General features: G+C 46.0%; 1 protein-coding gene across 2 annotated transcripts in view; it reads left to right on the forward strand.

The window, feature by feature from the left end:
* NUS1 (NUS1 dehydrodolichyl diphosphate synthase subunit) overlaps positions 1–11,179 on the forward strand; it is a 51,757-nt gene extending 40,578 nt beyond the window's left edge. For both annotated transcript variants that reach the window (XM_063917216.1, XM_063917215.1), the window contains one exon: positions 8,484–11,179. In XM_063917216.1, the coding sequence (XP_063773286.1) occupies positions 8,484–8,503 (20 nt within the window). In that variant the 3' untranslated portion in view covers positions 8,504–11,179. The remainder of the gene's footprint in view (positions 1–8,483) is intronic.
* The last annotated feature ends 1,932 nt before the right edge of the window (positions 11,180–13,111 follow it).

Here is a 13,111-nt window from a genome sequence, read left to right on the forward strand (position 1 = left end):
CTTCTTCTGCAACACTTAATGCTGCCGACGCGTATGCACTTGGCACAAATGGATCTCTCACCCAGTCCAAGGAAGAAATATCAAGTGATGGGAAATACTTGTCAATGTTGTTACTCAGCAGTAACAAACTTTGTAGAATTAAATTGACAAGATTTTTGTCAAGTCTGCAACTTTTAGTCAGCTCAAACATCTCAACTTTGTTGTCTTTTTTTATTCTGGCTCCCCACAATGTTAATTTTTCCTTGAAAGTGGTAATTTTGTCAGTACAAGTAAGAATATTTTCATTCTTTCCCTGCATACTCTTGTTAAGAGTATTCAAGGCTTGGCAGATATCCGCTAGGAAGGCAACTTTATTGCACCAGGTCTCATCACTAAGCCGGTCAGCCATCTCAGAATTTTCAGAAGTAAAAAAAATGATGAGCTCTTCTCTAAGTTCATAGAATCTTGAAAGCACCCGACCTCGAGATAGCCACCTCACGTCTGTGTGCAGTAGGAGTTGAGTGTGAGCAGCATCCATGGCAGAACATAGTACTGAAAACAACCTTGATTTTAATGGCCTACTCTTGATGTAGTTGACCATTTTTATTGTCTCGTCCAGTACTTTTTGCAGCTCAGGTACTACTGACTTTGAAATGAGGGCCTCTCTGTGAAGGAAACAATGTGTAAAAACAATGGCAGGGTTCTTTTGCTTGGCTAGTGCAACAAATCCTTTCACTCTTCCCGACATAGATGGAGCACCATCTGTGCAGATGCTGATGCATAATTCCCAAGACAAATTGTGAGAAGTGAAATAAGTGTTCACAACATCAAAAATGTCTTGGCCTTTTGTTGTTTCTGGAAGTATTTTGCAAAACAAAAATTGTTCAATGAATTCTTCATTACAAACAAACCTGCTGAATGCTAGGAGTTGAGCTTTTCCAGTGATGTCAGTTGACTCATCCAGTTGGAATGCAAAGACATTGGCTTCTTTAATCTTGGTGATCACTTGTGACTCAACATCTTCAGACATGTCTAGTATTCGCCGACAAATAGTGTTATCAGACAGAGGGATTTTCAAAATCTCTTGTTCATATTTCTCACCAAACATGATATTTACAATTTTACAGCATGCTGGTAAAATTACTGACTCTGCAATTGTATGTGATTTCATCTTCTTTGCCACAATTTCTGCAACAGCATAGCTTGCTTCTTGAGCTTTGTCAGAAACCGTTGTGATTTTGGCCCACTGTTTAGCCTGGCGTTTTTGTTCAGCTAGAAGTCTGTTAAAATACTCAATTGGCTTCTTGCACAAATGTGAGTGCTTTGTGTGAAGGTGTCTCTTCAGCTTACTTGGAACCATGGCTTGGTTTGCCAGTTTCTCACCACATACAAGGCATTCAGGACGTGGCTGCTCTTCTCCAGATGAAATGAATCCAAAGGACAAATAATCTTCTTTATACTGGCGCACAACGGCTTTAGCACCAGAACTATGACCAGCAACATTTGATTCACTGTCATCATCATTTGACTCTAATGCATGTTTCTTAGTTAGAAACTTGTCCATGTTTCATAAACTCTGTGAAAAAGAAAAAAAAACAAGTAAATTCAGAATTTATATTCCTCAAAAACACACTGACTCCCACATAAAAAAAACACTGGTCCCTACCTGTCCGTGTCTCAACGATGTAAGATTCTGCAGCCTCAATCAAGAAGAGCCTCGGTCACACGCTGGAGTGGCAAGAAGAGCCTCGGTCACACGCTGGAGTGGCAAGAAGAGCCTCGGTCACACGCTGGAGTGGCAAGATGAACCTCGGTCACACGCTGGAGTGGCAAGAAGAGCCTCGGTCACACGCTGGAGTGGCAAGAAGAGCCTCGGTCACACGCTGGAGTGGCAAGAAGAGCCTCGGTCACACGCTGGAGTGGCAAGAAGAGCCTCGGTCACACGCTGGAGTGGCAAGAAGAGCCTCGGTCACACGCTGGAGTGGCAAGATGAACCTCGGTCACACGCTGGAGTGGCAAGAAGAGCCTCGGTCACACGCTGGAGTGGCAAGAAGAGCCTCGGTCACACGCTGGAGTGGCAAGATGAGCCTCGGTCACACGCTGGAGTGGCAAGAAGAGCCTCGGTCACACGCTGGAGTGGCAAGAAGAGCCTCGGTCACACGCTGGAGTGGCAAGAAGAGCCTCGGTCACACGCTGGAGTGGCAAGAAGAGCCTCGGTCACACGCTGGAGTGGCAAGAAGAGCCTTATATAAAACACATTGGCCCCACAGTAATAAAACACATTGGCCCCCACAGTAATAAAACACATTGGCCCCCACAGTAATAAAACAAATGCTGTCACCCCCCCCCCCCCCCCGCCCCGGTAATTCCACACACCTACCCCCAGCGTTTTACACACCATGTCCCCATTGTAATTCCACACACGTCTCATTGTAATTCCACACCTGCCCCCCCCAGTATAATTCTACACACATGCCCCTCATTATATTTCCGCACAGCTGCCACCCCATATTAATGCAACACACCTGCCCCCCAGTAATGCCACACACCGCCACCCCCACAAGTAATGCCCCATACATGCCCTCGTATTTACACACATCAGCTCCCCCACTTAGTAATTCCACACACATGCCCCACTTAGTAATTCCACACACCAGCTCCCCCCTTACCAGCTCCCCCACTTAGTAATTCCACACTCCAGCTCCCCCCTTACCAGCTCCCACCTTAGTAATTCCACACACCAGCTCCCCTTTACCAGCCCCCCCTTAGTAATTCCACACACCAGCTCCCCTTTACCAGCCCCCCCTTAGTAATTCCACACACCAGTTCCCCTTCCAGCCCCCCTTAGTAATTCCTCACACCAGTTCCCCTTTACCAGCCCCCCCCCTTAGTAATCCCACACACCAGCTCCCCTTTACCAGCCCCCCCTTAGTAATTCCACACACCAGTTCCCCTTCCAGCCCCCCTTAGTAATTCCTCACACCAGTTCCCCTTTACCAGCCCCCCCCCCCTTAGTAATCCCACACACCAGCTCCCCTTTACCAGCCCCCCCTTAGTAATTCCACACACCAGTTCCCCTTCCAGCCCCCCTTAGTAATTCCTCACACCAGTTCCCCTTTACCAGCCCCCCCCCCTTAGTAATCCCACACACCAGTTCCCCTTCCAGCCCCCCTTAGTAATTCCTCACACCAGTTCCCCTTTACCAGCCCCCCCCCCTTAGTAATCCCACACACCAGTTCCCCTTCCAGCCCCCCTTAGTAATTCCTCACACCAGTTCCCCTTTACCAGCCCCCCCCCCCTTAGTAATCCCACACACCAGTTCCCCTTCCAGCCCCCCTTAGTAATTCCTCACACCAGTTCCCCTTTACCAGCCCCCCCCCCCCTTAGTAATCCCACACACCAGTTCCCCTTCCAGCCCCCCTTAGTAATTCCTCACACCAGTTCCCCCTTACCAGCTCCCCCACTTAGTTCAAAACAATAAATATAATATATAGTGGTGAGGAGCGCCGGGACCTCACCACAGAGCAGCAGAGCAGCGTGTGAGAGGGCGGGCGCAGCGACAGCCGGACCGTGACCTATGGTGAGTCATAGGTCACGGTCCGGCTGACTGCGGAATGGATGTTAACAGGATCACAGGATCAGTGAGAGCGGGTGCGGCAGAGATCAGGTCCGTGCGGCGGGGCGGATGGCGGCAGTGACGGCTCTGGCGGCAGTGATCGGGTCAGTGCGGCGGGACGGATGGTGGCAGTGACGGCTCTGGCGGCAGTGATCGGGTCAGTGCGGCGGGACGGATGGTGGCAGTGACGGCTCTGGCGGCAGTGATCGGGTCAGTGCGGCGGGACGGATGGTGGCAGTGACGGCTCTGGCGGCAGTGATCGGGTCCGTGCGGCGGGTGCGGACGGCGAGCGGCGGCACACTCAGCAACTGTTCGCGGCACACTAGTGTGCCGCGGCACACCAGTTGAAAAAGGCTGCTCTAGACTGACTGTTCTCGTTCCTTTTTTCTAAATCAAGTATGTTTTATTGATTTTTCTTTCATTCCACTAGGGGACACTGGAGTTTACGCTTGGGTATTGAGGGGTTAGCTAGTGGGAACCGGCACATCTAAATTAAAGTGTGTGAGTTTTCTACCCCTCCACTACCCACTATTCCCCAGTTTGAAAAATGTGAAAGAGGGCGCTGGTCACAATGGAGCTTGCTACAGTAGTTTATTAGGTATTTTAATCTTTTATTTCTTCTTTACTTCTAACTTGATAGTAACACCAGGAGGTGTTTACAGGGTTACCAGGGCTCATCAAAGCCTGTGCTACACCCAGAGATTCTGGCTTGCGGCCCCTAATACAAAGCAGCCAGCAGTGTGAGAGTACTCTGCCTCCTCCTCCCCTCTCTGCAGCGGTATTTTAATTCCGCTGAAAGACGGCGGGTCACGGCGGTCAGAATCTTTGGCTATATCGCCGTGTACATAGTCTTCGCACAGTTTGAAGCGGCGATGAGAACGGCGGGGAACAGACGGCGGGCAGCATAAGGCTGCGCTGCAACATAAAGTGCTGTCTAGCAGGCGCCTCCGTTCCCCTGCGGCGGTCTATAGACACCACTAAAATATACAAACGACGTGGCATAAAAGGCTGCGCTGCACCAGCCATTACTATGTAGAGGGGAAGCACTATAAAGGCAGGGGTTGGAGTTTCACTATGGCGCCAGTTTTTTCTCACTTTTAGCAGAGTATATAACCTGCTAGACGATTACAAGGCTGAGTAAATACAGGAACAGTTACAATTATATCTGTACCTCTCCTTACACAGGCTGAGCACAGATTTACAGAACCTGAAGGAGACTTGCGCTGCACGTCTGTGCAATCCACGTCTCCTACTAAAATACTGCAAGAGAGACACACAGCTTCTGCAGTTGCCTTCAAGTCTCCTACCAACATCGTTATCCCAGCAAGGTCGTGAGTATGCTGGGGTGTTGGGTTAGTTGGTGGAGATAGGGACTTAAGGGTGGGTTGTGTGGCCTCCCCCTCTACTCCCTTATCATTGTCTGGTCTATTTTTCCTTTATATATATATTTCACATAGTGTGTGTGTGTATACTGCTCTTCACCTGTGTGTGTTAAACATGACTGGCAGGTCAGGCACAAAAGCTTCTCATGCTTCCAATGCAAAGCTAAGTTTACATTGTCTGATTCACACAGTAACTCCTTGTGTGAACAATGTACCACAGGTGAGTCAAATAAAGCTGACGATGCAACTGCCTTGGCGTCAGCACTAGCTGTTTCCGTTGCAACTTTATCAGCAGATTTGGCTAAATCCCGTAAATCGGAGCCAACCTGGGCCAAGAATTTAACAAAATCTATGGAAAGTCTTGTGACTATTTTAGGTTTGTCTAACAGACTTACCCAGTAACCATCTCAGTCTTCTTCCCAACGATAGAAGCGACCTCTTCTGTCTATTCTTCAGTCTGATGAATCGGACAATGATCAACTACACGACGACGTGGAGGAGAGTGAATGGGAAGAACTCCCGGAAGAACCGGTCCAGGATACCGGCGACAGTGGTCATGGGGTAGAAGGTCTTATTCTGATGGTAAAGAGGGTTCTCAATTTTCCAGAGGATCGAGTACCAGTTGTTCAAAGAACAACACCGTTACCCCAGTTGTTAATCCATTTTCACAACTTCCTGATCATCTGGCTACTGCATGGAAACATCCAGAAAAAGCGTTTCCAAATGCCAAAAAAGTTCCTGTCTTATTATCCGTTTCAACCTTCCATGGCAAGTGGGAAACTCCACCACCTGTGGCTGCTTCTGTGTCTCGTTTATCCAAGAAGACTACCCTTCCAGTACCAGGAGCCACTTCACTTAAGGAGGCTTCAGACCGTAGACTGGAGTCCACTCTAAAGTCCATATACACAGTGGCAGAAGCCCAGCTCAGACCTAGTCTGGTAAGCGCCTGGGTTAATACTGCCATTGTCAAATAGGCAGAAGAATTGAGCAACGGCTTGGAGTCTGGTGTATCTGGAGCGGAGCTTAAAATTATAGCGGTGCACGTACGTGAATCGGCTAATTACTTGGCGTCTGCCGCTATGGACACAAGTCTTATTGGTTTCAGAATATCTGCTTCAGCTGTTTCGGCTTGCAGAACTCTTTGGCTAAGATCTTGGCACTCGGATACAGAGTCCAAGAAAGCGGCCGAAGCCTTCCCTTTTGCAGGTGATGCTTTATTTGGACCGGAATTAGACAAGTGGATTTCTCAAGCCACTGGAGGGAAATCCATATTTTTGGCATGTAGAATACTTAAGTGCCTGTAAATGCACAGCGCTGATGAGACAGACTGCTTTAGATGAGACAGTTCCCTGCAGTCCCGGAGATCAGCCCAGCTGCTTGTGTAAAGATGGCGCCAAAATCTGTCGGGGAATGAGGGAGAGTGAAATGCAGCTCCAGGGCCGGAGCACCAGCAATAGATGTCGCCCAGAGCTGGGGGAGGGTCTACAGGTCAGCGCCTTTTCCCCTATGCTGGTCCTCACCACCGGGTACTGTGGAGCCTATGTAAAATGGATTTTAGTAAATCCGACCTGTGCTCCCTGCCCTGGTGGATATAGTGGGGGGTCCCTGTGCAGTACAGTGTCCATGCCAGCGACGCGGTCCATCTCCTGGGACCGTGACTGGACTGCGCTTTACTGGCGGGTCCCCTCCCTGATGTGCAGCCACGCGATCCAGGAGAGCGTCAGCGGCGGTGTGCCTCCGGTGCAAGTACCTGGGAACCCGGCTGCGGGAGTATGCAGCGCTGCTGGGGAGGTGATGGAGCCGCAGCACAGAATGTCAGAATTACCTAAAGCTCTTTTCAGGGCTGCCTAGCGCAGCTCCACCTGTTAGTGACCTGCTCTGCAGGCACCAACTTACAAACTGAGCTCCAGCGCCCGGAGGCGTTGTTATAGAGGAGTCTGTGCAGTGCATCCTGGAAACAGTCAAAGCTTTAGCCTGTTGGTGCCTCGGATCAAGATCCAACTCTACACCCTGGTGTATTCCCTGTGGAATCCCAGTGTACCCCGCTGAAGAAATTCACTTTTTTGGGGGGTGTCTGTAAGTAATTGACTCCCGATGGGAGCTATTCACTTGTCTTGCCGATCGGTCACAAGTGCCACGTGCGCCCATTTTTTCTGCTCGCACCCTCCTGAGGTGGCGAACAGTTGTGTGAAAAGTCAGGCCGTTCTGCAGTGTGCCCATTACTGTGCACAGATTTATTAGCCTTGCACGTCTAATCCTGACATTTTTGGGCATGATGAGAACTGGCAACCTCTTGGGAGAGAGGAGGTGTTTTGCCAATACTGTATGAGCAAACAAAATCCTATCTTACTCTGTAGAAAATTGTATACTGCAAACTGCTCCAACTGCAAGATTTCCGGCTGCTGAGTATCTGCAGTTTCTCCCTCTGTGGTACTTAGGAGATTAAAGCGAAGGACCCATTTGCCTTGCTTGGGGGCCAGATTTGCCCACGCCTGTTTGTCAATATCTCCTTGCTTACACTTTAAAATCACTGTTAAAAAGAAACTGCTGCTATCAAACGTCCCGTTGTGCAGTTTTCTGTAGTGTGGGACAGGGGAGAAAATACAACACTATGAAGGAAATACTGCACTTTCAAAGCCCACCTGCCCTACCGGTATGCTTGGTCAAAAGAGGTTTTCATGCAAATGTTGTCATACACTGGTTGCTTAACAGGTGTGATGGCCTCTATGTGCCATCTGGCCACTTGCAGGCCTTGTGGGTCTACCACAATAGGAAAAGTGGTTACCCTTGTGGTTGGCATTGTCCTCTTATAATGCAGTCTTTGCAAGGCTGCTGCTTTACATAATCAATCAGGTTCTGTTATATAAGTTTTTCCAAACTGTAAAACGCAACTACATATGCTAGCATTATATAAATCTAAGCAAATATGTTTGAAACTGATTTTGTCCAGTTTTTTTACGCCTTTCTTAAAATATATATATCTAATGTGGCGAGTTTGACTAATTGAATGTATGTGGACAGAAAACATGTAGACAAGTGAGTCATCAAAGCTTTTACAGCAGCAGGAGACTAATTTGCTGATCTTGTAGACCGTATAACATGCAACAAAGTTACTGAAGGCAGAGCTACATGTGGTAAGAGTGGTGTCCTGATGAGATGAAGAAAGGAATGAAAGCATACAGGAAGCCACCAACAGAGTTGGATAGTGGAAGAAGCAGATCATGATCCCAGAACAGCATAGCACAGAGTAGTGGAGTACAGAAAACCATAGGAAGTGATAAACTAGTGATATGTGCAAGGTGATAAAGGCACCAGCCAATCAGATCCTAACTGTTAATTTACATATTGGAGCTGATTGGCTGGTGTCTTTATCACCTTGCACATATCACTGGTTTATCACTTCCTTATGCCTTCTCCAGGTTAATACATCTGCCCCCATGTCTCATGCTCATCTATTTTAAAGATTGTAACCTGATGATATTTTTTTTTTTCTTCCCCTCTTTCAGTTCTTTACCAACACATGTGAATATCCAATATGAAGACTTTTTTTTTGCTCTACGTTGCTACGCGGGCTGTGAGCAGCGTCTTGGGAAATGACCTTTTCGGTTACACCTTTCGGACTTCATTCAAAAAAGGACTGAACACATGCTTACAAGCAGTCTGTTATTGTCTCTTTGGTTCACAGTACTTACCCCAGATTTGGTCTCCACCTATTATACATCTGTTCCTAATGTTGTCTTAATGATTAGAAAGTGTCATCAGCACTCTGGAAAGCAGAAGGGATATATGTGGATACGAGCACTGTGTAAAGATATTGTTAATTGAGGCATCCACCTGCAAATAAAGTGTTCCATGTAAGGTGTATCGTAAGAAAGTCTATTATGACTACCTATGAAGAATTGTTTAAGCAAGCAGTCCGTCCAGCTATTGGAAGGTATCGTATGGGCTGTTGAACGGCCAATCACGGGGATGTTTCTTCGGCCAGCACGCACTTAAGATGTGCAGAATGTCAAAGGTCATTTATTGTCCACTGCAGTAAAAAGGACACATGCTTTAGTTACCAAAAATGCTTATTAGAGATGTATAATTTCATTAAGTGTCCCAATAATATGAAGTATTTTAAAATACTACACATTAAAATACAAACCAAAAAGTTAAAATCTTTATTTCAAATATATTCTTTGTTATGGATCAATCAACGTTTAAGTAGAAATGTAAAAGAACTGAATAGCTGTAGCACAAAATTGCACTGGAACTAGTCAAACAACTTGATAAGTTTATAATTTATCATACAACAGTAATATTTAGGATAAAACAACTTAAAGTGGTTGCCTGGAGCTCCAAACCTCTCAACTTCTACTATATTAGGTTGTAGCTGCTGTTGCTTATACATTGTAAAACAAAGCTTTTACAATATTTATGTATACATAGCTATATATGATTGCCACCGTGACATTGCTTCCATTAGGATGGGTAATAAAATTTGGACAATGAGCAGTATTTGCAAGCTTCCCATGCTGAAAATACACTTGAAATTCATGATTATTTTAGTGGTGTTCTGTTTGCAGTTATTTATTACTTTTGTCTTAATTTGCTATTGGTTACCATGTAATCCTTTCTACCATATGTATTTAATAGAAGTGTTCCATGTTAACAATGTTGCTTGCAGTAGCTTCTGCTTTAGTCTATTTGAGTAGAACTCTGCCAGAAGGGTATACTTTTTGGTTCGTGGTTCTTTTTCTAATGCTGTTGATTAAGTCCAAGGAACTTCAGTCTTTAGGAACTATGCCAACACAGAGTGACCTGTTTCAGGTTGACACAAATGCATTTTCCTAACTTTTACTACATAATTGTGCCGCACAGTGAATAAGACTGTAAAAAAAAAAAAAAAAAAAAAATTAAAAGTGTCTACAATATCAGAAATGTCTTCGTTTTACCTATTTACAAACCTCCACTTTTACAAAATTAGAGATCTCCAGTAAAATATACTTCCAGCAGACGGAACGTTGGACCATCTGCTTTTTTTGTTTAGACCCACCAGGCGTATTGTCTGCATTCTCCATTACTAAAGAATACTAATATCAGAGATTGCAAGCAGTGGAAAGAATAGTGCAGACACATGGGTACCAAGTAGAAGCCCTGCAGCTTTACTAAGTATGTACTAGTTACTATAGGTTAAGCCAGTTTCTCTTGTGCTTAGGGAGGCCAGTTCAGGGCTGTTTTCAATCCCAGGATTAGCTATTGAAAAACTCACAATCCCTGGAGACACGGGATTGAGGTGATAAAAAAAAAAAAAAAAAATCTCATTCCCCCGCTAAGGAATAAAATAACTTTATGCCCCTCCAACCAGTCCAGAGAGTCCACTCCAAAAAGAGCAGCAGGAACATAGGTACCACCATTGCACTTCCGTCCCAGTTAGTCCCAACACCAAGAAGCGGTGATGAGTGTCACACTTGGTGTCACTCGACACCCGCACCACCCAGACGCTCAGCACTGTAGTATTCTGCGGCTGAAGAGGCAGGCTGGTATGCTGCGCAGCGTGACCTCTCTGAAGTCACGTCGGGCAGCGTCTCAGCCAAGCGCTGCTAGTGCTCAAAACTGCTCAATCCCAAAAAACCTAAACTGTGCATATGCAACCGAATCCTGCAAATCCCAGGATTGGCCTCCCTAATTTGCTCCTTTTTAAAATGGCGTAAACTTTCTAGAACAGAACTTAAATACAGGTGACAATTTTGTCATTCTGTATTTCTATAATAAGACACTAAATTATGTAACAGGTCTCTGAACCTACATTTCTTGTTTGCTGTATTCTGCCTAATACACACTTTGTGTTTTTTTATTTTGTGGAGTATTGGATTCATATTCATGTAGATGGAGACTAGAGCTTGATGGCTGTGGGAAATCCTATTCTAACATAAGTTTTATTAAAAATGTGCACTCTACCATTTGTGCCAAGCACTTTGTCCATCTCTGGGGATTTATCTATGAATGTATGTGAACCTGTTATGTCATTATCTTGACAACTTCTCAATAGCATTTTTACAGATGCGTCCTCTTGTGCTCTATGTTGCTGTAATGTTTGGCTAAATGTAAATTTGTACATTTTTTTTTTTTTATGGTTTTAAGAACCCGACCATGAATTTTAATATGGAAAAATATACATTGTATAAGAACAGATTGTAAATAAAGTCATTTAATACTACTCTGTAATCTGTATATGTTTTGAAGTATGTTTTCTAGTGCAACTCAAGATGTGTCACACATAAATGACCCTTCACATTACGTGACGGAGCCCCCGCAAGTGTGTCCAGTCAACAGAACAAGAGACGGAGAGATGGATTTTCCTCTATCCCACCCAATCCACTGACTGCACTGATGTTAGACATCATCATTCCGCGGTTGTCACTGATGCAAGTGTCATTCATCATCTGAACACTGTTTATATAAGGTGAGGGTTAGAGGAGTTGAACAAAAACAGGTAGGCAACAGCCACTGCAGACTTGGTTGTCCAAAGGGCTAAGTAAGGGAAGTGGGGGAGGGGGTTTGTTTAAAAAAAAAAAACCGCTGGTGTTTGGGTGGTTATGTTGGGAGGGTGACTAAGAGCAGTGTTTGGGATGGTTATAGATTGAGATATATAGATATGAGAGAGAAGGGCGCAAAAGTGAGAATGGATATGGGTGGCTAGATATAGATATCTTTAGATCTGTCTATTAATAGAGATGGATATCTTCCTATAGATCTACTATGTCCTAGGAAATACTGGGAATCCATTGAGTACCATTGGGTATAGATGGGCACTTAAATTTGATAGTGTGCGCTTGCTTCTCCCTCTATGCACCTCCTACCAGACTCCGTTTAGAAAATGTGCTCAGAGGAGCCGGTCGCGTCTCTGGAAGCTCCTGAAGAGTTTTCTGCATTTATTTTCGGTGTTTGGTGCCATCTAGTCCTGCCTGAAAATAGGTCTGCCTGCTTCATGGGACTAATGGTCCTGTTCCTCGCTGACAGGACACCAGCTCCTGAGGGAACTATTCGCAAGCCCCACGACGGCGAGCGTACATTCCCGCGGTACGCCGCCATCTCTAACAGCCAGAAGAATGAAGTGGTTGAGTACTAAACCGGCGTTCCAGTTAGCGGCTCGCCGGCCGTTATGGCGGCATGAGGGTACGGAGACGCACGGCTTAGGAGTCAGTCTCCATTTTAGGCACAAGACATATACAGCCAGTATAAAAAAAGCGGGAAGACCGTGTGCCATTGAAGGTGCAGGGCTTCACTATGAGCGGATTCATCAGCTGACCAGCACCATTTTCCCTCTGCAGCTGACACAGACGCTGACTGACAGGGACGCGCAGCTCGTCCGGAGAGACTCCAGATTACCTCCGTGGTACCAGGGGGTCATAGCAAGGGGGGGGGGGGGGGGAGAGATTATTAGTGTACTAAGTCCCTAATCTAGGTACTTAGTCTGCGACCCTGCTATACTTGGCGTTATCGTTAAGGGCACCGTGTGCTGTTTCCATACTCCCTCTGTCTCTCCCTGGAAGGGCTCTTTGTAGGTTGTGTATTTAACATTTTCCTGTGTGTGTGTGCTGTCACTGTTATAGTATGTCAGACAAAGAGTGTGTTTCATGTAAAGCACAGTGTTCCTCTTCCCCAGGGGGTTCACTAGTGTGTACTCAATGTAGTGTCTCTTCCCAGGCTAGTGGGGCAGAACCAGCATGGCTGGACTCCATTAGGGGAATGATTTCCACAATCTCTACTGAGTTATCTCAGAATGAGAAAGACACAATACTTATCTCAATCTATGACTGAGTTTATGAAAGGACTCTGTACCCAAACCAGCTTCTCTGTCCCCTGCCATTTGTCCGCAGAAACGCACTGTGGCCATATCCTGCAGTCTGACTCAGATGATGAAGGGTCAGACATGGAGGAGGAGGAGGTGGAATCGGGTTGGGGGGGGGGGGGGGGGGGTACTCTGTCGCAGGGAATAGAGGCTCTTATAGAAGCTATCAGAGAAGTTCTGAATATCCCTGATAAGGTGACAGGGGAGAGTGAGGAATCTTATTTTAATATAAAAAAGAAATCCTTGGCCACTTTTCCTGTGCCAGAGGAATTCAATACCCTGTTTGAAGAACCGTGG

Source organism: Pseudophryne corroboree, chromosome 4, assembly GCF_028390025.1.
Source record: "Pseudophryne corroboree isolate aPseCor3 chromosome 4, aPseCor3.hap2, whole genome shotgun sequence".
Lineage (NCBI taxonomy): Eukaryota > Metazoa > Chordata > Amphibia > Anura > Myobatrachidae > Pseudophryne > Pseudophryne corroboree.